The sequence below is a fragment of the Anolis sagrei genome, chromosome 6 (assembly GCF_037176765.1).
Source record: "Anolis sagrei isolate rAnoSag1 chromosome 6, rAnoSag1.mat, whole genome shotgun sequence".
NCBI classification, from domain to species: Eukaryota; Metazoa; Chordata; class Lepidosauria; order Squamata; family Dactyloidae; genus Anolis; species Anolis sagrei.
In genome coordinates this window covers 39,570,337-39,597,353 of record NC_090026.1, presented here as the reverse complement: position 1 = coordinate 39,597,353, position 27,017 = coordinate 39,570,337, and the positions used below count along the sequence as shown (strand labels likewise).

At 42.8% G+C, this 27,017-nt stretch overlaps 1 protein-coding gene across 1 annotated transcript in view; it reads left to right on the top strand.

The window, feature by feature from the left end:
• The first annotated feature begins 379 nt into the window (after positions 1–379).
• Positions 380–27,017, top strand: part of IGFBP4 (insulin like growth factor binding protein 4) — a 77,303-nt gene continuing 50,665 nt past the window's right edge. Inside the window, exon 1 of the mRNA XM_060781029.2 lies at positions 380–890. Coding sequence (XP_060637012.1) covers positions 542–890 — 349 coding nt within the window. The 5' untranslated portion in view covers positions 380–541. The remainder of the gene's footprint in view (positions 891–27,017) is intronic.

Genomic DNA, 27,017 nt, shown 5'->3' with positions numbered 1-27,017 from the left:
TTCCTTGGCTATGGTCATAGAACCATGGCAGTGCCAGTTTCACAATGTTTTGAGCCTTCTTTGCCAAAGAGTGCTGGTGCTCAACAAACTGCAACCCTTATGATTCCATAGCCTTGAGCCAGAGCTGTTCAAGTAGTGTCAAACTGCATGCATCCTACGGTGGAGATGCAGCCTTTGGCAGCAATCGCCTTCCTTCCCCTTTGCAAGTCAGTCTTCTGCGCCTTCCTTCCTTCCTCAGGGCAAATAAGGTCTCCTTTTCTCAGCCTTGGGGCAAAGCCTGGCTCAGTGGCCGCAGCTCGGTCTGTTTTCTCCTCCGCCTCTCCCTCCAGCCTTGGAGGTGTGGCCAGCTCAGAGTGGTATAAAGTCCAAAGCATGAGCTGCTCTCGCCTTCAGTGCAGAGTCCCCTTTGCTGGAAACTAGGCAGGCTTTTATCCCCCCTGCTCTTCTTTGCCAGCCACTTCAAGAGGCATTCTCACATCTTCCTGGCCTCTGCTGTCCAGCTCTCAGGACCCAATCTAACTTGTTTAAGCCTTGCCCTGCCATGCCCTCGGGAAGTGTGCACATCACTTTGCTTCTCCTGGCCCAAGTGGGCTTGTCGCTCAGCCTGGAGGCCATCCAGTGCCCACCTTGCTCCGAGGAGAAGCTGGCCCGATGCAGGGCACCTTCGGGATGCGAGGAGCTGGTCCAAGAGCCCGGCTGTGGCTGCTGTGCCACTTGCGCCCTGGCGAAAGGCATGCTTTGTGGGGTCTACACCCCGCGATGTGGGTCTGGTCTGCGGTGTTACCCACCACGGGGCATGGAGAAGCCCTTGCATACGCTTATGCATGGCCAAGGGGTGTGCATGGAGCTGGCAGAAGTGGAAGCCATCCAGGAGAGCATCCAGTCCACAGGTAAGAGGACACCTGGCAAGTGGGCACATCGCCTGGCATAAAAGTTTCCTTCTTTGTACAGAACACCTTTTGGTACTGTATGTTCCAGATGTGGAAAAGGGCCTGTCTGGGGATTATTTTAATTATTTTCTGGGTAACGTGTGCAATAGACAGTTTTCAGGTAGCTAACTCTGAAAACCTATTGGGAGAAGCATCCCTGTTGATTTCAGTCTGACAAGAAAGTGGCACCATATCAGCATTGGTGCCAATTGACCTAAGCTGCCAGAATGGACTTCTGATAGATCTCTCAAGGGAGAGCTTTGTATTGTTCTTTTGGGGTAATAACATCATTCTGTGATGCCACCACGAGCACACAAATAGGTTGTCCACAGGTTTCGCTTTGGCACATAGTCATAATTAGTGCTAAGGACTTGCAGATTGTCCTTAGCATCTTTTGCATTGTCTTCTGTGGCAAGGACAGTTCACCTGTGCAGGTATGTGGGCAGTGCAAGACAAATGCGAAAGATAAGAATCGGATATCCTTCTCCAACTTTGCAGCACCTAAGTTAGTATGCGTTGAAGGTGTAGCAGGAAGAATCCAATCCATTTCACAGCACCATTCCAATTCCCATCCTACTTACCTTTACTGGGAGGAAACTTCATTCAAGTTTATTTATTTCTCAACAGGCACATAAAAGATATTGCTGTCAGTGACCTATACTTTAGTCTGCAGTACTATGCACATTGGAGCCCTCGGTGGCGCAGTGGGTTAAACTGCTGAGCTGCTAAACTTGTTGACCAAAAGGTCGCAGGTTTGAATCCGGGGAGCAGTGTGTGGTCCCTCTGTCAGCCCCAGTTTCTGCCAACCTAGCAGTTAGAAAACATGCAAATGTGAGTAGATCAATAGGTACTGCTCCGGCGGGAAGGTAACGGTGCTCCATGCAGTCATGCCGGCCATATGACCTTAGAGGCGTCTTTGGCTTAGAAATGGAGATGAGCACCAACCCCCAGAGTCGGACATGACTGGACTTAATGTCAGGGGAAAACCTTTACCTTTACCTACTATGCACATTATCTGAAAATAAGTCTAATTGAATTTGGTGGACTATACTTCTGAATGAAAATGCATAGGATTGTTCTGCATACTTCCTGCTTTGTTATAATAACAAAAGGGAAAGCTGAAAGTGACAGTGGAAAGGCTGAAAGCGACAATGGGAATATTTGCTTTGCAGAAGGAGATCTTGAGGACCTGCGATTTTCCAGTTCCAAAATACCACCTATTTACAATTTATAGCAGGGATTTTCAAAACCAAACTCTTATCCTGAGAGCCTTGAAGATTATGATTTCTCATAATAACTGGAAATCATAGTTATTGGTAGCCCTCTGCTATCTCCTAAGTATTTATACATCTGAGGGTGCATCTACATTGTAGAATGAATGCGGTTTGACACCATTCTAACTGCCATGGCTAAATGCTGTGGAATTGGTGATATCAAAATACATGATTTCTAAAATGTAGGTGCATCCAGATAAGCAATTATTCATTACAGAGCTGCAATAATTCAACAGGAAGTAGATGGATATGGCTTTCAAATACCTCCAATCTGGAATGTGTCCAGAGGAGCGTGACTAAAATGATCAAGGGTCTGGAGACCAAGCCCTATGAGGAGCGGCTTAAAGAGCTGGCCATGTTTAGCCTGAAGAAGAGAAGGCTGAGAGGAGACATGATAGCCATGTATAAATATGTGAGAGGAAGTCATAAGGAGGAGGGAGCGAACTTGTTTTCTGCTGCCCTAGAGACTAGGACGCGGAGCAATGGCTTCAAACTACAAGAAAGGAGATTCCATCTGAACATGAGGAAGAACTTCCTGACTGAGAGAGCTGTTCAGCAGTGGAACTCTCTGCCCTGGAGTGTGGTAGAGGCTCCTTCTTTGGAAGCTTTTAAACAGAGGCTGAATGGCCATCTGTCAGGGGTGCTTTGAATATAATTTTCCTGCTTCTTGGCAGCAGGTTGGACTGGATGGCCCATGAGGTTTCTTCCAACTCTATGATTCTATGATTCCCCATGGAACAAAATTATCCTTTATAGGCTGTATCTGCACTATACAAACATGGCACATTGATGCCACTTTAGTTGCCATGGCTTCATCCAATGGCTTCTGAGATCTATAGTTTGTTGAAATGCTGAGGATTCTCTGCTGTAGGTTAGGGTATTATAATAGAGCTCTCTAGACAGAAATTATACATAGCCCACCAAACTATAGGTCCCAGGACACTATAAAACTGAGCTGCATCTGTTCCATTGGTATCAAAGTGCTGTAATTGAGCAATGCAGATGTACCAATAGATATACACAATTTTTATTTCATGTTACCATTGTTTAAAATAGTTGCCATCCTCAGGCTCTGCACTTGTCTCAAACACAGGTTTAGTGTCTTTCTTCACTCAAATGCATTTAATGAGAGGGTAGACTTTTCTGATCCTCTTGTAAATTCCATTCTTCAAAATCCGTAACCGAAAAGCTGTTGGAAGTGCAAGAGATATAATTAATCATCCCCACTGAGTTATGATAAGTATGCGTTCTAACGGCGCACACATTTCCCTGCCCGTTTTCTGTGAATTAAATAAATCCAAGATAATTATGGCTCTTGGGGTGCTAAGTCTCTAATGTACGTCCGCATCTGTGTTATGCCCACAAGGTTGCATTAGGAAGGAATGCCCTTAAAAACCCTTTCACCTCTTTTCTGCAGAGTTGCTAAGACTTTGTCCTCTAAACATTGACATAGTTATTATTTTAAACTACAGCTCCCAGAATCCTCTGTGTTTTCTGAGGGAATCTGTGTAACTGTATTTCCAGAAAGTAACTTTCCTGAGCTCTTTTGCACAGCCTCCGCTGCACTCCTGACAGCTTCGTGACAGACAGAAATGCAACAGATGAAGCTCTTGTGTGCTGACCGCTCCCCGTGGCCATGGTATTTCCATGCTCAGGGCAGAGGAAGGAATGTCTCCTGGAATTTCTGCCTGCCACGCTACTCTTCAAGGCACTCAAGTGCTGCCAGAGAAAAATGTGGCAGACCCACCCTTTTTAACTACCCTCCCTGTGAGTGTGAGGCCCCCTCGCTCACACGATTCAGGTGTATGAGAGCAGAGCTGGGGGTGGGAAGTAACATATTTGCATTCCAGTGCACAGAATCAGACATGCTGGCTGGGGGATTCTGGGAGCTGTAGTTCAGAAGTAAGTTTCTCAAGCTCAGTGCTGAGGGAGATATACAGGCGGACATGCAAATGGCATAGCTGGGTAGGTAAAGGCTTTTCCCTGACATTAAGTCCAGTAGTGCCTGACTTTGGGGACTGGTGCTCGTCTCCATTTCTATGCTGAAGAGCCAGCATTGTCCGTAGACACCTCCAAGGTCATGTGGTCAGCATGACTTCATGGAGCACCCTTACCTTCCCGCTGGAGTGGTACCTATTGATCTACTCACATTTGCATGTTTTCAAACTGCTACGTTGGCAGAAGCTGGTAGCCTTCTTTAACCTGGCTCCCTCCAGACGTATTGAACATGGTTTTTCATCATCCTCAGCTAACATACCGATGGGATATGTAGTTTAATATCTGGAAGTAACTAGATACAGGAAGGCTGTTGGAGTGGAAAAGGCTGTTGGAGTGGAAAAGGTATAAGCTTCTTTGTTTTTAATAGGCATTTGAGCAGATGCACTTGGCATTTTGAGCAGAAGAAAGTGTTGAAATCTCTTCCTTTTCATGACTGTTAAAAGCAATTTGGACATGTGTTGCAACTGTAGATCATGGCCTCCTGACAAACCCTCTTGAAATGTGGGTGGTGAGATGTAAGCAGCCTTTGGTCATGACTGATCAGTGCCTCTGACTTGGAAGATCTGGGGGCTGACAAGGTCACACACATTCCCAGTTTCCACAGCACAGAACTACATACTGAAATGAAAGCGAGGATGATGTTGGAAAGAAAGAGGTTGCCATGATCTCTCTTTCTGTACGAATGCACTTTGGACGAAACCCAATATGGGAATAATGGGTCTCTCTAGATGTAACTCTCAGCATTATTCATTATTAGCTATATGGGCTAAGCTCAACAGCATTTAGAGAGGCATGTGGGTCTCACTTCTGGACTAAAATGAAATTTAGTCTCAGTGTGAATAGGCCCACTGAAATGAAAGGGATTTGTAGAGGGCCATGGTGGCACAGTGGGTTAAACCGCAAAGCTGCAGAACTTGCTGACTGGAAGGTCAGCGATTTAAATCCGTGGAACAGGGTGAGCTCCTGTTGCTAGCCCCAGCTTCTTATAACCTAGCAGTTTGAAAACATGCAAATGTGAGTAGATCAATAGCTACCAAGGTAACGGCGCTCCATGCAATTGTGGCAGCACGTGACCTTGGAGGTGTCTATGGACAACACCAGCTCTTCAGCTTAGAAATTGAGATGAGCACCATCCCCCCAGAGTCAGACTTGATTAGACTTAATGTCAAGGGGAAACCTTTACCTTTTTTACTTAAGTCAGTCCCATAGGTTTCTGTTAGTTTGCTGAACATGAGACTGAAATTTGATGTAGGTCTTTGATATGCTAAGCTCAGGAATGGCTGCAAAAGAAAGGTCTGCCAGAAGTGGTGGTTGTTTTGGTGATGGCGCCTTCAAGTCCTTTCCAACCTATGTTGACCATGTCACAGGGTCTTGAAACATTTCGTTTAGAAAAAAGTTTGCCATTGTTTTTATGGCTGAGCAGGGATTCAAACCCTGGTCTCCAGAGTCGTGGGTACACTGGGTAGCCTTTGTTTATTAGTTTAGATAACTTTGGGTAGCTTCTGTTTATTAGTTTAGATTGCTGTTGGGTAGCTTCTGTTTATTAGTTTAGATTGCTCTGGAACCCATGCTTTTTGAACATGGACACAAACATTAATCATCTGACGATTGTTTTTGATCTACTAACTGTAAATTACATAACTATGAAGACCAGGACTGTCATCGTTGTCATCATCACCATCATAATCATCATATTGATTCCCCCCCCCCCCCCACCGGTGTGCAATTGTGACTTGGCAACTCTGAATTCCTAGGTAAAGGTCTCTCCCTGATATTAAGTCCAGTCGTGTCTGACCCTGGGGGTTGGTGCTCATTTCAATTTCTAAGCCAAAGAGCCGGTGTTGTCCGTAGACACCTCCAAGGTCATGTGGCCGGCATGACTGCATGGAGCGCTTTTACCTTCCCGCCAGAGCGGTACCTATTGATCTACTCACATTTGCATGTTTTCAAACTGCTAGGTTGACAGAAGCTGGGGATGACAGCGGAAGCTCACGCTGCTCCCCGGATTCGAACCTGCGACCTTTCGGTCAACAAGTTTAGCAGCTCAGTGGTTTAACTCACTGCGTCACTGGGGACTCCTACTGAATTCCTAGTAGGTAATAAATGTAATGCACATTCAGTCACAAACTAGGAATTACAGTATTACAGTCTCTATATCTTTAACAACAATCATGTAAACAACTTCATTGTTTGTACAGTGAAGCAAACGTGCCAATATATAAGCCTTATATGTTTCTACAACACAATATATAAGACATGGAACATTGTGTTTTGCAGAATCTAGAAGCTGTTTCACATCTCTTGGTCACTTTCTCTGTTCTCAGGGAGCAACTTTTATCTGCACACTAATCCAGTGCAATAAAACTATCCAGCTCCTTCAAACATGACATAGATTAAAAATCTATAATAAACAAATTATTATTAGACTTCTGTATCGATAGATTTTGCTTTCATAGTTTTGCAGTCTTATTGCCAATAATAGAGGTGCACCATGTAGCAGTGAAGTCTACACTGCAGGGAAAATATTTGCTCAGAAAAAGGTTGCAAAGGCCCCTTCCACACAGCTGTATAAAATCCACATTGAACTGGATTATGTGGCAGTGGTTTAACCCACTGCACGGTGGTACAGTGGGTTCAACCACTGAACTGCTGAGCTTGTTGACTGAAAGGTCACAGGTTTATATCCTGGGAGCGGCATGAGCTTCCATTGTCAGCTCCAGCTTCTGCCAACCTAGCAGTTCGAAAACATGCAAATGTGAGTAGATCAATAGGTACCGCTCCGGCAGGAAGGTAATGGAGCTTCATGCAGTCATGCTGGCCACGTGACCTTGGAGATGTTTACAACGTTGGCTCTTCGGCTTAGAAATGGAGATGAGCACTAACCCCCAGAGTCGGACATGACTAGACTTAATGTCAGGGGAAAACTTTTACATTTTTATGTTGCAGATAATCCAGTTCAAAGCAAATATTGTGAATTATCTGCCTTGATATTCTGGGTTATATGGCTGTGTGAAAGGGCCCATAGATCACTAGCACAATAGGGGACCCATGCTCAATTCCCAGGTAAGACTTAGATCCTGAGATATAGGGCAGCGTACATCCAGCTTTAATGGAGTGCAGACTACTTTTGAGCTTCGAACACAGTTTCATTTGCAACAGCTGAAACATGCTAAGTATAAAAGGGGAAATTGGAAGGAGAGGAGAGAAAGTCTGACACTTTAGAAGCAATTGAAAAAGTGGGAGAGCAGAGGATTTATCAGGGCCGGACCCTCTCATACTGGGCAATTTGAAGGCATACTTTTGAGTATCATGAAAGGGTGGCTAATGGTTAATTATTTAATTTATTATCATGGACTTGGAATAATTATTAAAGAAAGTCAAGTAGAAAGTGCAAAGGCTGGTTTGCTGTTGAACATTAAAAAAAAACAATAATGAGGACAACAGGTTTTTTAAATGAAGAAAGTAGGCAGGATTCTGAAATGTAAAAATATCATCATCATCATCATATTTAATTACTTATTAATCGCCCTCCATCCGAGAATGCTCTAGGCGATTTACAGCTAAATTGTAAAAGATAAAATGCATACATACAGAAATTAAAAATTAACAGAGATCGAATGCTCTAGTAAAAAGCCAGGTCTTAATTGCTAGAGTAAAAGGCCCTAAGTCACACATGGCTCTCATATAGGGTGGCAAGGAATTTCATAAGGCAGGGGCAGAAATAGAAAAAGCCCTGCGTCTGGTACTTTCCAAGTGCACTTCTCTAGGACCCGGTATATAGAGTAAGTCACGTTGGGCTGGTCATTGCAACCTCCGATGATGGGAGAAGGAGAGGCGGTCCCTAAGGTACGATGGACCCTGGCCGTAAAGAATTTTAAAGGTCAGAACTAACATCTTATACAGGCCAATGTAAATGTTGCAGCACTGGTGTTATATGGCATTTCATGGGCGTTCTTGTGAGTAACCTGGCTGCCGCATTCTGAACAATACGGAACTTTTGGGTTGTAGACATCGGAAGGCCAACATACAGGGCATTGCAATTGTCCAGCCTAGACGTGACCGTGGCATGGATGACTGTTGCCAGAGCCTCGTCAGATAGATAGGGTGCCAGTTGCCTCGCTTGTCGTAGATGGAAAAAGACCTGTTTGCCTTTTTACTGAATATATTACTGAATACTAAGGTCCATGCCTTTGTATTTCCACTATGTCTGGCTGTGAAAGCTAAAGTGTGGAAAAAAATGGTAGGAAGAAAATCCGCACATTTGAGTAGTGGTACAGGAGAAAAGTTGTGCAAAACCATGGGTACTAAAAAGAAAAATAAATGGGTCCTACAGTAAACCAGTCCTGAACTTTCCCTAGGCTGAATCTAAATGGCTATATGATCCAGATTATCAAAGCAGATAATCCAGGCCCCTTCAACACTGCCATATAAAATCCATATTATCTGATTTGAACTGGATTATATGGTTATGTGGTTATGTAGACTCATATAATTCAGTTCAAAGCAGATGATGTGTTGAGTCACAACATGATGTGAATTATCTGCTTTGATAATTTGGATTATATGGCAATGTAGACTCAGACCCCATCTACACTGCCATATAATCCAGTTTCCGAATGTAGATGATCTGCTTTAAACTGGATTATATGGAAATGCATACCCATGGAATAAACCTACTAATAAATGTAGACCCATGGAATAAACCTACTCACAAATTAATTTGCCACAAACCAGAAAAACTGGGAAAACTGAAGGCTGCCGGAGCTCTCCTGGCACATAGAAATGCCATGCCAGGAGAAAGGGGGGGGGGAATCACTCCTGACCCCCCGTTTCTCCTGGCGTGTCATTTCTATGCACGAGGAGAGCTCTGGCAGCTCATTAATAGAGCCCGGGTAAGTACATTTGTTTTTTAAAGGGCTTTTTGGGGCTTTTGGGGAGGGGGTTAGAGTGTCCAAGTGTTCTCCTGTGAAGTTCCAGGAGAACATCTGGATACCCACCCCAGAAAGTGCACACTTTCTGGGGTGTGTGTAGATGGGCCCCTGGGAACATCTGTGTTTTTAAAACGTGGATGCTCCTGGGATAATGGCCTGTTTGGAAGCGCCCTATGTCCACACCCAGATAATCTGGGATTTTTTGCCTTGATATTTTGGACTATAGGGCTGTGTGGAAGGGCCCTTAGACTTCATTCCAGATGGAGAGGCTTAATCAGGGAAGCACCAACCCTAAGCCTACAAGACCTGAGCAGGACTGTTGATGATATAGCAACTTTTGTTACTATATCATCAACAGCATAAATGGTAACCAATTTGAATTTTATGCTCAGGATAAACCATATCCAGCTAAACTGCATTGTATAACTTTACACTGACCACTACATAATGCAATTTTAAACTATATTATATGGCAGAGTAGATGGGATCATGGAGGAATTTCATACAATTGTAGAGCCATAAGATACGACATGGGCCAGCTAGTCCGACTTCCTGCAGTGCAGGAAAAAACACAATCAAAGGGTTCCATTCAAAGGGTTGTCATAAGTTGAAGTTGATTTGAAGGCTGTTAACAATTGCAGTGGGGGTGATTTTCTGTTTGCAAAGATGTTTGTGGGATTTTATGCCACATGTGTCAAAGAGTACCTTGGCGGGCTTTGTGGATTATGAGCCTTGGGTACAATGTGTCCTGACTTGGGCAGGTGAGAAATACCATTGCTGCTGCCTTAGGCTCAAACTGTCTCATTTGGCTGTGCCAAATTAAGCCTAATAGTTGGGCTGAGTCTGCCAAATAACTTGACTGGTAGGAATTAAGTGTATTTTTCTCACATGGACCTCAGCAATGGAAAAAAAGTCACCTGATACATTTTAAGGTGTCAAACGATAGTAAAAATGCAAGAGGAAAGCCAGCAAAATAATATGTTTTTGCTTTATGTCTTGGAATCCAGCAGTGGTCTGCTTAAGCCTTTCCATGAAGGGACAAACAGTAGTCTCATTGGGACCTAGCCCCACATTTGTTTTAAGAAAGTCAATAAAGTCATGCCTGAGGACATTTCCAGACAGTGTCAAAATGTGGGACAAATAAGTGGACCAAAAAATCACAGGACCTGACAGCAAGTCCAAACATAGACCTGTCAGTCCTGGTAAATGCTCCCCCAGCATTCTGGCACCTTCCTTTGTAGTGGATTTCAGATATCTGCACAATAGATGCAAGACATCTGGTGGAAGTTTACATTTTTTAAAAATTGACTCTTTTAGATGCTCTGCACTCATATGCGTTTGAGTGGATATCTAAATGTTCAGAAGAAGACCTACAAGCCACACTAAACACGTTTGCAGAAGCATACAAGAAGCTCAACCTCTTATTTAACATCAAGAACCCAGGTGCTCTTCTAGCAGTCACCAGCCAATCCCACTGCAATGCCAGTAATACAACTCAATGGTGTAACATTAGAAAATGTTGCCCATTTCCGCTACCTTGGCAGCCACCTCTCCACAAAATCCAACATTGACACTGAAATACAGCACTGTCTGAGCTCTGCGAGTGCAGCAATCTTCCGAATGAGGCAGAGAGTGTTTGAGGATTGGGACATCTATAGGGAGAACAAGGTATTGTCCTCCCAACCCTGTTATACGCCTGCAAAATGTGGACTGTCTACAGACACCATGCTTAACTCCTGGAACAATTCTATCAGCATTGCTTCTGAAAAATCCTATAAATCTCATGGGAAGACAGGTGGACAAATGTCAGCATGTTGGAAAAAAGCAAAGACCACCAGCACTGAAGTGATGCTCCTATGCTATCAGCTCCGCTGGACTGGCCACGTTGTCCAATTGCCCGATCACCGTTGCCCAAAGCAATGACTATACTCCCAACTCAAATACGGAAAACAGAATGTTGGTGGACTGGAAAAGAGATTTAAAGATGAGTTTAAAGCTAACCTTAAAAACTGTGGCATTGACACTGAGCACTGGGAAGCCCTGGCCCTTGAGTGCTCTAACTGGAAGTCAGATGTGACCAGCAGTGCTGCGGAATTTGAAGAGGCATGAATGGAGGGTGAAAGGAAGAAATGTGCCAAGAGGAAGGCACGTCAAGCCAATCCTGACCGGGACCGCCTTCCACCTGGAAACCAATGCCCTCACTGTGGAAAAACATGCAGATCAAGAATAGGGCTCCACAGTTACCTACGTATCTACCGCCAAGACACTACACTTGGAAGGCCATCATACTCGGACAATGAGGGATCACCTAAAGTGAAGGGTAAATGCTCTCTGAAGACATCTTCCCAAGAAAATTCCATGGTAGGTGAGATTTAGAGCTGCGTTGAGTCAGAAACAATTTGAAGGCAAACAGCAGGCTTAACCCAAGATACCAGCAATTGCTTCCTTCCTTGCAGCTGCTGTTTGGAGGAGCATACAGATGATTTTTTTAATGGTGCAATTGTCTAGCCTCAAGGAATTTCAAGAGGGGATGTATCCAAATGTCATTATCTCCCACTTGTAAGCCTCCTTTGTTTTCCCACTGTTTCTTTAATCTTTTTGGGCCCATTAAAACAAAACAAAAAGTCTCTTAAGGAGGAAAAGATAGAGTAGCAGCATATTATCTTTTGATCAGCATTGCCTAGGAGCTGTCAGGTTGGGAATACCCTGGGATTCCTTTATCTTTCCCATCAACTATTTAGGAGGGGACATTTGAGTTCCAAATTCTTTAGGGTAATTAAGGGCTTTCAAAGGTTTGACCGCAGAAGAGGGAAATGTACCTCCCCAAAATGTTATCAGAATACGGAAAAATGGACTGTGTTCTTACAATTCTGTGTTGTCTCAACACCCACACGTATACACATGTAACATGCATACATTTCAACATCTATTTAACCTGTGTTATTGTTCCTCTTCTATCATTGTTTCACTCTCTTTCTCTCTGGGTGGTAAATCCTGCATGCTTTTATTTCAAGGGTCTGCAACTTTAGTGGAGGCAAACTTTAACCCTGCGCTCCTTTGGTGGGCTGTACCCACACATATCTAGCCATTTTTGGATACCTTTATTTCCATTTTTCATTTACTTGATAACTTCTGGTTTTGATTTATTTGATTTTTGGGCTGGTTTTCATTCAGTTTTAATGTCTTGGTGAATATTGTGGGTTGTGAGATATGAGCAGTGTTTTGTTGGGTGGTTATGAATGGTTTGGGCAATTTGAAGGCACTGTTTTCTCTCCCAAATAAAAAATAACTGAGTACTTTTGAGGAATTGAGGGTGGTCTACAAAAAGGGTTTTGAGGCTCAAGCAGTCTGCGGTCCCAAGTTTCTGGAACGTCCTTTCCAGGGAGGTCAGAATTGCCTTTTCCTTGTGATATCGCTTCAAATTAAACTGTTTATGGTTGAGTTTTACCCTTTTTTGTGTATGTTTAAAGTTAACATTCTGAATAATTTTAAATCTATGTTAATGTTAGCTTCTTATTTGTTTTCAGCTGCATTATTCAGTGGCTTAAAAACTGTAAGGCACTTTGAGTCTCAGTTTTGGTGAAAAGACCTAAGCTTCACCGCTGGAATATAGATGGGAAATCAGATATACACTGATATTTATAGTGTTGGATATTGCCCCCTCCCCGGTGCCATCCCCTCTACCTCTCTTTAGGCTGCCTTCGGATGATCTTGTGGGGTGAATTAGGTTTTAATAACTACTTGTATGTGGTTTTTAGCTTAGATTTTAAAATTTGTTGAAGTATGAAGTATATAACCCCATGGGCTTGATGTGGATGTGCAGGACTGGGTCCCCCTGTTATAATCTGGTCATTGACCGTCATAAAGTTTACTTACTTACTTGGTGAAAAGGGGAGTAATTATATATATCAAAGTCAAATGATGTACGTTAATTTGTCCATTTGTATCACAAAGGCTGCTGCAGGTTGAAGTTGCCCTGTGTGATATCACTGGATTAGCTCTTGCTAGGTGAAGGATTGGCCCTTGCTAGGTGAAGGATTGGCTGTTTCTAGGTGAAGTGACCCACTGCAGTATCACTGAGAAAGCAAGGTGACATGCGTACAAAGGAAGAAAGGAAGGAAACAATGAAAAAAAGAAGGGAAAGAAAGGAAAGCAGAAGGAAGGGAGGGAGGGGTCCTTCCAGAAAGGCCCTATATCCCAGGATATGATCCCAGGTTTTCTGCTTTAAACTGGATTATATGAGTCTGCACTGCCAGATAATCTGGGATAAACAGAAAGCCTGGGATCAGATCCTTGGATATAGGGCCTGTCTGGAAGGGCCCAAAGAAAGGTAGGAAGAAAAAGGAAGAGGGAAGGAGGGAAAGGTATGCTGTGAGGGGAGGAAAGAAAGAGGGATGAAAGCAGGAGGGGAGGGGGGCTCAGTAGCAATACTGGGTATATACACTACTAGTACTACTACTACTAAAAACAACAACAGCAATAACAACAACATAGTCTTGAAAGAACTCACAGGTGGCTCTGTTTTATAGTAGTTAGGAAAGAGACTTCATTGCATGCTTCCCCCTCCCATCTGCATTATCACAGGATGTCTATGTCCCACACCACTGGAGAAATTATACTGTTTAGCCGGTATCACACCACCTGAAATCTGTCAGGAAGTAGCAGCTACTAATGAAAGGACCAAGACATTGACATCTCCAGCCCATCCTCTGTTCAGATATCAACCAGCATGCCAACATCTTAAATCAAGAAATAGCTTCCTAAGAACTACAGAGATACTGACAATAACACCTCAGTAAGCAATAGTCCAAAAGTGGCAGGCTAAAACTCGAAACCTCAATCAGTGGCTGATACCAGATGAGAAACTTTTTCATGGGCCCACAGAAGATTGGGCTTAGACTTAGAAGTCACTGAACAGACTGCACTCTGGTACCATGAGATGCAGAGCCAATCTTAAGAAATGGGACTACAAAGTGGAGTCCACGGCATGCGAATGTGGAGAAGAGCAAACCATAGACCACTTACTATCATGCAGTCTGAGCCCTGCCACATGCACAACGGAGGACCTTCTTACAACGACACCAAAGGCACTTGAAATGACCAGCTTCTGTCAAAGGAAATTTAGTGTAATGCCAAGCTTCAACTTTGTTTGTGGTTTTTTAAATACATTATAACTGTATTCTCAATTTGTTACAGTAAGTTGTAACAGGATCAAGTATGTGTGTGTGTTAAAGACCTTATGCTGTTAATTATTATGTGCAGCTGCTAATGTAGGTCAACTAGTAAGTTTGGGGTATAACTATGGTTTTTGGAATACAGTTTAGCTTTTGCTCTGAGGAGCCTTTGCTCAGGCATTTTGCTCAACCATTTCTACTGCTCTTTCATTTGGATGAAGATGAAGAAGCCTTATTCTGCATTGCTTGCAAAGACTATGTAAGTTTGTTGCACTGCTTGTAACATTGCAAGTTTATGTTTTAATTCTGCTGATAAGAGTGATTTTTTTCTGTCCCCCCCCCCCCTTACTTGGGTGCAATGTTATTGTGTCTTCTGCATTGGACTTGACTGAAATTCGCTTGGCGCAACACAATTTCTTTCTGATACGATAAATAAGTAAATCTCTCCCATCCAACATGATAACAGCAGAAAAGAAAAATTCATGACAATTTACTTGACTTGCTTTTGTACAGATTGAGATTGCCTTGGTAAAGAATTTCCAAGTTCAGATAATTGGGTTCAGCTTTTTTTGTTTCTTTCTTTTCATGAAGCAAACCCTGTGTAGCTCATTCTGCCAGGATACCTCTTAATTCTTTTGCGTTTTCTCCTGATGGATTGTACGCACACCTTCCTGCTGCTTGGCTCAAACATGGCAAGCCTTCTGCTTGTCAACCTTCCACATCCTCCTGGTTCCTTTGTTTTGTTTAGAACCATGACATCCCAAAGGATGCTACCCTGGAAATTGCAACAGGAAACTGGTTTTCCTGCCTCCTGTGGAAATTGGGGAGGAATGAGACATCTGGGAAACAGCTGGGGCATCAGAGGAACATTCTTTTTTTTTCTTTTAGAGAAGGAAACCTACATCCAGGCTTCATCTATCAGTGGACAAAAATAGCTATCCTCCCCAAGGCTTGAGATATCCCTGCTATATTATACTTCTGGCAATGAGGCTTCTGGTCCTGCTGGAGCGTGTATGATATGATGGCATGACTGTGGGCAAGCCAACTTCTTGAGAGCAAAGCACCTGGCAACACAACGTTTCCAGCTTCAGTGAGACAAATTGTCAGCTGGGCTGCTTGAATTAAAAAAGAAAGGAAAAAAACTTAATGAGAAAGGTTGAGGACTGAGCAACAAACTAGAATAGTTCTGAGACAGTGGGCCCTTTCACACTACAGAATTATAGTGCTATGATTCCACTTTAACTGTCATCTTATGTCCCGGGGTTTGCAATCTGGTGAGGCACTGTCCGGTAGAGAATGCGAAATATTCCTCCCCAGAATTTCATAGGATGGAAGAGGACGGAAAGAGATGAATCTTGTTACTGCAACAGCTTTGTTCACCCTAGCAGTGTTCTTTGGTCAGGCAAGGATGTTATGTATTGTTGAAGGCTTTCATGGCCGGAATGACTGAGTTGTTGTAGGTTTTTCGGGCTGTGTGGCCATGTTCTAGAAGCATTCTTTCCTGACGTTTCACCTGCATCTGTGGCAAGTGTTCTGACAACCTCTGAGGATGCTTGCCACGGATGCAGGTGAAACATTAGGAGAGAATGCTTCTAGGACATGGCCGTACAGCCCAAAAAATCTACAACAACCCAGTTGATGTTATAGTATTATTAGTAGTATATTTATTTATTTATTTATTTGCAGTATTTATATTCCATCTTTCTCACCCTGCAGGGGACTCAGGGCAGATTACAATGCACATATACATGGCAAACATTCAATGCCATTTAGACATACAACATATATAGACAGACACAGAGGCAATTTAACATTCCAGCTTTTTCCTGCTTCATGAGAGTATGCTCGGTTCTGAACACAGGGGGAGCCACCGCTTCACCGTCAACTTGTGACACCAGGTCCTTTGACTTAGTGCTTCCTCATTCTTCTGCATGCTGCTGGAAGGTTTTTTGGCATTGTAAATTAGTTAAATTACCTGCCAAGTCTATAAACAAACAAACAAACAAACAAACAAACAAACAATATAACCTAGAATATCAAGGCATAAAATCCACAATATCTGCTTTGAAGTGGTTTATCTGTGTCCACACTGTCATATAATCCAGTTCAATGTGGGGTTCGCACAGTCGTGTGAAAGGGGGCAATCTGGCTGTGACATCTGCCATCTCATTGATTGCCAAGTTTGATTTGGCTGATCTGACTAGCTAGGCGGGTGTCCCCTTACGCACTGCTTGTTGTGCACCCCTCCTGAAGCTGCGCATTCAGTGGAAGAGGACAGTGTCCCAGGTATAGAAAGACTGTACCAAACATTCCTTTCTTTGACCCAGATATAGGATAGCTGCTCTCCTCTGCTAGAACCTCCATACCAGCTCAAGGGCCTAAAATAAAACAAGTTTAACACGTTGCTTTTATCTCAACTTATGTTGTCATTGTTTAATATGTTTATCTTTATTTCTTAGTAGCTGTCCCGTGCCACATGTTGCTGTGGCCTAGTCTGTGTATATGTCTTTTATGTGTGTTTATGTGTGGGTATATATTTGTGTATATGTGTGTTTGCATATATATGTGTAGTTTTGCACATGCATTGTAATGTTTTTGTTTTTTGGCTTTTTAAGTATCTTCTGCTGTGTTTTTATGAGTGATGGTCACTCATTGGCCTGATAGGTATATTGTGTCCAAATTTGGTGTCAATTCGTCCTGTGGTTTTTGAGTTATGTTAATTCCACAAACAAACATTACATTTTTATTTAGATAGATGGCATTTATGCTGTATGTGCTTCTGTAAGCCACCCTGAGTCCTTTCTGGGATATGGTGGCGAGGTATAAATAAAGCTATTATTATTATTATTATTATTATTATTATTTATAATGTGGATATTCTGCTTTGATAACCTGGATTATTTGGCAGTGTAGAAGGGGCCTTAGATCCCACATGTTTGATTATCAGTATTTTTCTTTCTGAATAAATCTCTCTCTCTCTCTCCCCCCCCTTTTTTTATAAGAATAATTTGCATCCATTCTGCCTATCTTTTGAGCCTGCTGAGTTGATTCCCCTAGACATGGGGTGTTATTGTAAACTAAGGCCCGATCTACACTGTCCAATATCCCAGGATCTGATCCAAGATGATCTTATCCCAGATTATCTGGCAGTGTAGACTTGATCCTGGGATATAGGACAGTGCAGCTCCAACCTAAATATCTATACTTTGCTGCCTTTCCGGTATGACTTCATAGAGTGTTGTTACCTTTCCACTGAAGTGGTCCCTATTGATCTACTCACATTTGCATGTTTTTGAACTACTAGGTTGGAAGAAACTGGGGCTAACAACAGGAGCTCACCCTGCTCCCCGGATTTAAACCACTGAACTATTGGTCAGCAACCCTAAATCTGCTGACGGAGGCAGCTGTTTCATTCCACCTAAATGATTGTTAGCCCTATCTGACAAAGAATAATGGATCTCTGATCATGTCCTGCGGTAACATCTCTGGGCTGTCTATTAATCCAGAATAGGATGTCCCTTAGTAACCCATAGATGAATTGGATTCTCTTGGACTGAAACCACTGGGTCCCTTTCTGATTTAGGCCATTTACCTGGCAGACGCCATTGGCCCGGGCAGGTTAATGTGTAGCCGAGAGAGCAAACAGTTCTGCCTCATGTCATCTCAGTACCAGGAACAGAATCTCCTGAAGTTGTTATTTTTGGCGCTGTCCTTTACTGAGTGACAAAGGTGAATGGGTGCCCTTGGCAATGGTGTTGGGGGGGGGGGGGGAATGGAAATAGGAAAGCACAAAGGGAGAGAAGGAGCAAAGGTGGTCCCATTCTACAAGTTGGCATGAAATAATGCTTTCTTCTGGGAACAGAAAAACCCAATTGTTTCAGAAACAGGGTTTTGTCCTCTGCCGATTACTGAGCAGAGTATGGTGCAAAGGAAAGGTACGGTTTGTATATCTCTCTTTTTCTCAGGTAATAGAGAAGATAAGATGAAACTTTGCTGTGTTATGGTGTAGAAAGCTCTGAGGCCCCTTCCACATCTGTATACAATCCACATTGAACTGGATTATATGGCAGTGTGGACTCAGATAATCCAGTTCAAAGCCAGTATTGTGGCATTTTTTCCCTTTCAGCTACTACTTAAGTGGCTGAAGGGAAAAAAGAAAAAGGCCTGAGTCTGTTAGGAATTGTGGGAGTTGAAGTCCAAAACACCTGGAGGGTCAAAGTATGCCTCTGCCTGGTTTACATGAACTGAAGACAATGTATGTCCCTTTTTTCCTGCTTGAGTCCTTTACTGCCAGCTTACTTCTGTGGCCTTCTCCTCTTCTCAGTTTGTCCACACTCAGACCTGGAGTAAAGCTAGCCATAATGAAGAGAGGTGATTCTGAGCATGTGCAGAGTGCAATTCCTCCTTGGGATGATCTCTATGCCACAAAATCTTTCAAACTGGCAGAATCAGTGGTGTGATCTCATGTAAGAAATGGATAAATAGTTCATACAGATGTTGGTTTCCACAAATGGGTGCCCTTCAGGTGTGATAGAGGATAAATACAAGTTGTAGTTCAACACACCTATATGGCAACAAATTGTGAAAGGCTGCTTGTCGGCCTGGTGCCAGAGAAATAAGATATTTGAAAACTCATTGTTGAGAAAGCTGGATTTTATTTTAAATCTGAGAAAGACAACTGAGCTTTATAAAGTTCTGTTCTGGAAGGTGAGAATATGTTGAAAACATTCAGCTTTGTTCAGAATGCTATCTGCTCACATTTACAGGTCAGAGAATGCAATTCTTACAAGTCCTATTCTTGTTTGGTCTGTATAAGACAGAACATTTTCTAATTTATTTTAATACTACGTACTCATTTACTGGCAGGACTGCTGACCGAACGCTCGGTTGTTCAAATCCGGGGAGTGGGGTGAGCTCTCATCTGTCAGCTCCAGCTTTTCATGTGGGGACATGAGAGAAGCCTCCCATAGGATGGTAAAACACTTGGGTGTCCCCTGGGCAAAGTCCTTTCAGACAGCCAATTCTCCCATACCAGGAGTGACTAGCAGTTTCTCAAGTCACTCCTGATATGAAAAAAAAAACCCTGATGATACTAAACATTCCAATGAATAAGACTGACAAAGACTTTTTTCTGCTACATAGGTGTTCACCTGCTTATCTATTTGTTGCTTGCGATTTACAAATTATGGCGACCCAAAGGTGAACCTATCATAAGTTTTTTAAAGCAAAATTTGTGTGGAAGGGGTTTGCCATTGCCTTCCTCTGAGGCTGAGAGAGTGTGACTGGCCCAAAGTCATCAAGTGGGTTTCCATGTCTGAGGCCCTTTCCACACTGCTGTATAAAATCCACATTGAACTGGATTATATGGCAGTGAGGACTCAGGGCCCTTCCGCACAGCCATATAACCCAGAATATCAGGACAGATAATCCACAATATCTGCTTTGAACTAGGTTATCTAAGTCCATACTGCCATATAACCTAGATAATGTGGGATTTTATATAGCTGTGTGGAAGGGGCCTCATAAAACCCAGTTCAATGTAGATATTGTGGATTATCTTCCTTAATATTCTGGGTTATATGGCTATGTGGACTCAGATAACCCAGTTCAAAGCAAATATTGTGGATTATGTGTCTTGATATTCTGTGTTATAAGACTGTGTGGAAGGGTCCCGAGTGGGAATTTGAACTTTGGTCTCCTGGAAGTCCAACACTCAAAAGCATTATCCCACATTGATCTTCAAGTGTAAACTATGCTTTTATGCAAACCCTATTCCAGTTTAATCATTCCAACTACTTTTTATAATCCTCAAGACTGTATTAATCACGATATTCTAAAATTTTGCATTTTCATTTCATTTCAAACCCCGCTCTTCTTCCACTCATTTGTATACAGTATATGTCTATACATAGGGGCTTTTCTCCATGGTTCCACTGAAGTGGACTGGAGTCCGTGAAGGTTTATGTGATAATAAATGCATTGCTGGATTCCTTTATATGTTTAAATCCTTAAACAGATTAACATGCCTGTCTCTTTGAATACATTTCCTCACTTTGGAAACTGAAGCCATTTTCAAGGGCAGTGGAACAATGGGTAGAAAGGACATAGAATAGAGAGAAGTCATCATACAGTTTTGATGAAAAACACTGGAACGGAAAGTTATGCCTTCACTCCAGAAAGTATGCCTAGCACAGCAATTCTGGTATTTATTCAAGCAATTTACATAGCTCTCTCCCTGAGGGCATTTTACATCAATTCGCTCAGAAATACTTATGACAAGGTAAGCCGATATTATATCATTTTGTTTGCAAAACTGTAGGGGATGGAAGAAAGGTGGAGAATGTGCTCAGAAGGCCACCCAGCAAGATTTGGGTCTGCGGTGAAATTTGAAACAGCATTTTATCAGCTAAAGCAAATAAAAGGACGGATCCTTTCCATACTGCAGGTAGTTAATCTAAAGAAAAGTGTTTGCATGGGATGTCGAGCTGGCTGCCTTGCTAAAAACCACTAAAAGGGTAAATAGATGAAGACAGCTAGTAGTAGTTATGAATGTTGGACTAGGGGCTTCATCAGACGGAGCTGGGGACATCTGGGGAAATCATCTCCTTGCGTGTAGAATTGTCTTCTTTGTGTGGTATTCCACCTTTAGTCGGTGAATTGACTACCACCATCACACAAGATCACCTCTTCCCACCTCAACCACCTGCTGAGAGGATATCTGAGTTACCGTTCTTAAGACAGACACCATTTCTGGGATACCTGACTTTCCTCCTCGGTCCTGTTACTTTTGAGGATAGGGGACACTTCATTCTTAAGGTAGACCCGCCTTCTCTGGGCTCCTCTCCTGTCCTCCATCTCATTACCCTCAATTGCGGAAGTCCGAAACTTAAATAGTTAGCAGTAGCGCAATTTGGAAAGCCAAGATTACCATGAAAGAGAAATGACAGGAAAAACAAAGTGGTGATATCTTGAAATTGTGACATTTCTAATGATAATAATAACTTTATTTTTATACCCCGCCTCCATCTCCCCAAAGGGACTCAGGACGTCTTACATAGAGCCATGCCTAATCAACAGAGTTAAAATATAACAGGTATTCAACATTGGCAAATTTGACAAATCCTGTCCCATCTCTCTATTTTCTCCCGTTTCTACTTGAACAATGAGCTCAAAAGATTATTTCTCCCAATTTCTTAACACTTCTAAAACAGTTCGCTGATGAAACATCATGAATTACTAAACAGAAAGCACAAAGACACAAACCACAACAAACAGTAGTACACCAATCACAGTAGTAATGATTTTTTACAACCTGGGGAAGACTTAATATAGTTGAAACTGGTCTGGGAATCAGAAATCCTACATGGAAATCCTCTACAAGGAAGAGGAAGCTCCATATAACAGTTTCATTAGAGAATTATCTTTTCATTGATTTTCAAATTTATAAACTTCTACTTAGAAGAGAGTAAGGAATCCATGCCCTCAAGGAGAAGTCTTCTCTAAAGTATTTATGGTTATAAATTTGTGACTTTTTAAATGATCTTTACACTGCTCTCCAGAAGGGAATCATTGTGACAAGACTCCATGTTTACAACAGAAGCATCATGGTCAAGAGGCAAGGATCTGTCTGTCGTTTGATGGGATCTGTGATGCTTTTGTTAGGGAACTATTTCAGAAGTTTTAAGAAATGAGGTGTGTGTGTGTGTGTGGAGGGGGGGGGGGTGACTGCATGGATTACATCCTAAGGCTCTGGGAGACCAGGGTTTGAATCCCAGCTTGGCCATAGAAACCTACTAGGTGAACCTACTAGGTGAACTAGATGAAGAAGTCACCCTCTTATTCTTGAGGAAGCAATTGCAACTCTGCTCTAAACAAATTTTGCCAACCCCCCAGGTTAGGGTTTCTTTAGGGTTGCCATAAAGTGACTTGAAGCTGCACAGCAATAAGAAAACACGATGAAAGGCACATCTAGTGCCAGATGTAAAAGGCAGGCAAACTGTTGTTGCTTTGTGTAGTGCCTCTGAAAGATGTTGTTATGGCCTTCAACACCATCAGAATCTCAGAATGACATTTTTTTTGCAAAAGGAGGATCAATTTTAGCATCTATACATCTCCAAAGATCAGGTTGCAAAATATCTTCTCACACTGCTTAATATCAAAAATATCCATGGACTTCTGGACACTATGGGCTTTTATTATTATTATTATTATTAACTTTATTTGTACCCCGCTAGCATCTCCCGAAGGACTCGATGCGGCTTACACAGGCCGAAGCCTCAAAACACAATACAATAGAGAACATAACACAACAATAACAAAGCAAATCAAAAAAAATAAGCAAAATAACGACAATGGCAGTACAACAAGACATTATTAAAACTGGTTCGGCCGGCGCACTGGGGTACAAGGGTTAAAAGTGCTGAAATGGCAGGAGGCACGTAGGATTAAAAGTGCGGTGTGCAGCGACGATTAGTTATGCTAAGGTGCTACTAGGACTTGGGGTGGGGATTCCTAGTCTGAGAAGGCACAACGGAACAGCCAAGTTTTTAAATTCCTTCTGAAAACGGCTAGAGAAGGGGCCTGTCTGAGATCTTTTGGGATCTTTTAGTTTTTGTTAGTCCATTTGGCCACTACAGGGTCCTGGAAAGGTAAAGCAAAGCTTGGGCCAGGCAGAGTAGTCCACCTTGGTCTATTAGGAAGCACAGCAACATGAACCATGCTATTAGTGTAATCTGAGGTGGGCCACAGAACTCTTGCTATGTTGTGAAAAAAAGCTTTGAGAATGGCGGTCAGATTTTTCTGCTGATAACTGCAGTCCAGTGTTTTGCCAGACAGCCTTGCTGTACTGCAAGAGAGAAGAGAGTAGACTTTGGAATGTGCAGGAGCAGCCAAACATCTGGAGCTAATCGGACCTACAGTGGACTCCTTTAGCCAGGAATGGTCAAGCCTCTGCTATTAGAGATTCTGTATCTTACCTGGTTCTGTGGATGAAAGAGTTCCTAGAGATACCTTGGTGCAGTAAATGGTTTGAAAAGCTGATTCTGACAACCTCTTCCCAAAAATGTATCCTTAAAACGTTTACATGTACAGAAATTCTAATTTTAATAACTGTCCATCTCTGGACATAGCATACAGACTAGGGAGTTCAGCTTGGACAACTCAGAATATGTGTTTTTTTGAATATGTGGTCTAATGGGAAAGAGATATCTTCAAGGGCCTACCTTTCTTAGGAGATAACGGAGCTTAGCAAATTGTATTTCATCACATAATAGTCACAACCCTGGTTTAGGTATTTTGCAATTCCTCACATAATAGTTGCACCCATAGCTCACAGGTATCACTATTATGCAAAGGAGAAACACCTGCTTGGTCACCTCTTCCCTCCAAGCTACCCTTGGCCAAGGTAGCCCTCAAGAGTTCAGAGGGAAAAGGAGTAGGATGGGCAAATCCCCTCCTCCTCTTCCATCCAGAACTCGGAACGGAGAGGCAATCTGGTGGGTGAACTCACCCCGCAGAATCGCAACTCCATTCTGAGCTGAGGGCAGAAGTGTGGGCGAGTCTTGACCTACCTGCATGCCTGCCAGTGAGAACGGCGAGGTTTTCCTTACCTGGCAGCAGCCGAGGGAGGTCTTGTAACTCTCATTGGCATGTTTGCAGGTGGCTTCCCTTGGCTGGCAGCTGGGGGGGGGGGGGTGGGGGTGGGGGGTGGGAATCCTTGCATAATAGTCACAATGATTATGTGTTAAAATTCAATACTTATAACACATCTCTCAGCCAGCATAGCTGGTGGCTTGGGGACACTGGGAATTGTAGACAGAAAAGAAAAAAAAATAAATTTATCAAAAATAAGTATGCAAGCTTTTGAATAGTGTGATTGCCTGTATTTGTGTGTGTGTGTGTTCTGATAAGAGGTTTGTGCATATAACAAGCATGATATCAAAAGAAATGTTAAAGACGTTTTTCCAGTCAAAGCATCTACAACAAGAAGCTTCATCGGTGGGGTTCCTGTTTGTACTCCAGCTATTAAGCAGAAAGGCTCCACTATAAGCAAAGTCAGGGATCCTAATCATCCAGGAAAAATGGAAACGCCAGGTGCTCAGTTTCAATTTTTTTAAATTGAAAAGTGCTGTTAAAATATGAGGGTTGAATGAAAAGTAATGCCTCCACCTTCGTAACTCCTCAACAGATGGCAGTACTGGTATGCGGCAGGTACTGGCTTGTTCAGTAGACTCTCCTCTACAGTTCCATTTTTGGCAGGAAGCCTTAGTACTGAACGGTTGTGTTGTTAAAGTGCGAAGTATGGAACCCTGTGCAGACGGACAGTCAATGTAACTTAAGCAGTGTGCAGTCATTGAATTCTTGATAGCAGAAGGTGTCACCCCAAAGGAGAGTCATCAGAGAATGCAAGCTGTTTAATGTGATTGTGTTGATGTGAGTACTGCGTGTTGTTGGGCGAGTAAGTTTAAAGATGTTGAGGTGGGAACATCTGACTTGTGTGACAAACCAAGAGTTGGACGTACTGTGACAGCAACCACCGAATTTCACAAACAAAAGGTTGACAGATTGATTCAGGATGATCGTCGTATCAGTCTGAGAGAAATTTCAAGCATAATCGGCATTTCACAATTGGTTTGCTTGGCTATCAGAAGATCGGTGCACAATGGGTTGCGGAAACAGAGTGACAGCTTTACAAAACTTGTTCATTGTTGGCAGAAATGTATCCAATTGTCTGGTGATTATGTTGAAAAGTGAATAGTGGTAGTTAAAGAGCACATTCTAAGAATTATTTCTGCATTTGATTTATTAAAATATTCCCATCCAAACCCAAGTAATGAAGGTGGAGGCAAACCCAAGTAATGAAGGTGTAGATATTGTTGGGCTAGTCAGTGCTGCAGAGCCTATGGCCCTCTGATTATTGTTGGACTGTGAGTCCCATTATACTCCAAATGTGACTATATTAGCTAGGACTGAAGGGAATTGCCAAATATGTGGAGGACTGCAAGTTCTTAGCACTCCACATATTCAGTTTAATGAATGTATGATAGGACTGGATGTAAGATTCTTCATATAAACCAGCATTTTGGGGTAGGTGGGGGTGGGTGGGTCATTTTTTGGACTGTACTCAGAATACCCTGTCCAACATGGCCGATTGTGTTGGCTGCGGAGTTCTGGGAGCTGTAGTCCCTAAAAGTAACATTTCCAAATTTTGAGTTACATATAAGGAGGAATGGGAAGAAGTCCTTTCTTTACATTTTAGGCACTTAAAAACCAGCATTTGCTTCCACACCTTATGTCTGTACATCCAGAAAACTATTCTGAAATCTCCAGACTTTAAACATTTGGTCTAAGAGAGTTAAACATAAAGGGAAAGTCAGAGAAACAGCCATATTCTGTTGGCTTTTAAAGTGCTTGTCTACATCCCACCTGGATGGGCTAATTTTGTGATGCCAAGACAGGAAACAGAGATTTCTGGTCTGGAATGTGAATGAGTTGCTTAAGAAACTGGTGCATGAGACTGCTGACCATTGGCACGTGAAAGATCCTGAAAAATGGGCCTGTGTCCTAGTGGAGAGTGGGAAATTAAGGCCAGCTTTGCCTTCCAAATCTCCATCTGCGATCAAATTTCCTTTCCCAGTGGCCAGTCTCTAACTCCTTCTCCTTTTCATCATGCTTCTATGTTCCACTGACCTTATTAAAAAAAGGTTTTGTTTACATCTGGCTTCATTCAAGATGTTTTTATTTGCTCCCATTTAAATTCAACACTTTGAAAGAAAGAGAGTGATTTAAATATTTGTAGAGTAGGCCAAGCCTACTTCCCCTGCCCTGAGCAGTTTCCATAATGGGCACCAGAAATGCAAACATTTCTGAACAATATTATGCAGTTTGGTCAGACAGGCAGGAGGTGGAAGGAGGCAGTTGAAGGCAAAATTCATCCCACAATTCCACAAAGTATGTGGACACTTCTTAAAAATGACCTAGTTCTGCAACCTAGCAAGTCTACCTTACGGTCAGCACTGTGAAGAAATTGCTAAGGCTAACATTGATACTGGCCAACAGATCTAAAGCCAAAAAAAATATTGGCGTACATGCACACATTTATATAGTTTTGAAGCTATTGCAGATGTCCTGGCTCCTTCTTAGGAGCCAACATCGTGTTGTGGTTTAAATCCCATCTCAGCCATGGAAACCCATTGGCTGACCTTGGCCAAATCATGCTCTCACAGCCTCAGGAGGAGGCAATAGCAAGCCTCCTCTGAACAAACCTTGCTAAGAAAATCCTGTGATAAGATCACCACGGTGGTCCACGCTCTTGTTACATCCCGATTAGACTACTGCAATGCGCTCTACATGGGGCTGCCTTTGAAGACTGCCCAGAAACTTCAATTAGTCCAATGGTCAGCAGCCAGGTTGCTCTCCGGAGCGGCATACGGGGAGCATACAACTCCTCTGTTATGCCAGCTCCACTGGATGCCGATCAGCTTCCGAGCACAATTCAAAGTGCTGGTTTTATTTAACCTTTAAAGCTTTAAACGGTTCTGGTCCAGACTACATGTTCAAATGTATCTCCTACTACAAATAATCACGAAGTTTAAGATCATCTGGAGAGGCCCTGCACTTGATCCCACTGCCGTCGCAAACGCGATTGGTGGAGATGAGAGACAGGGCCTTCTCAACAGTGGCTCCCCGTCTGTGGAATTCTGTTCCCAAAGA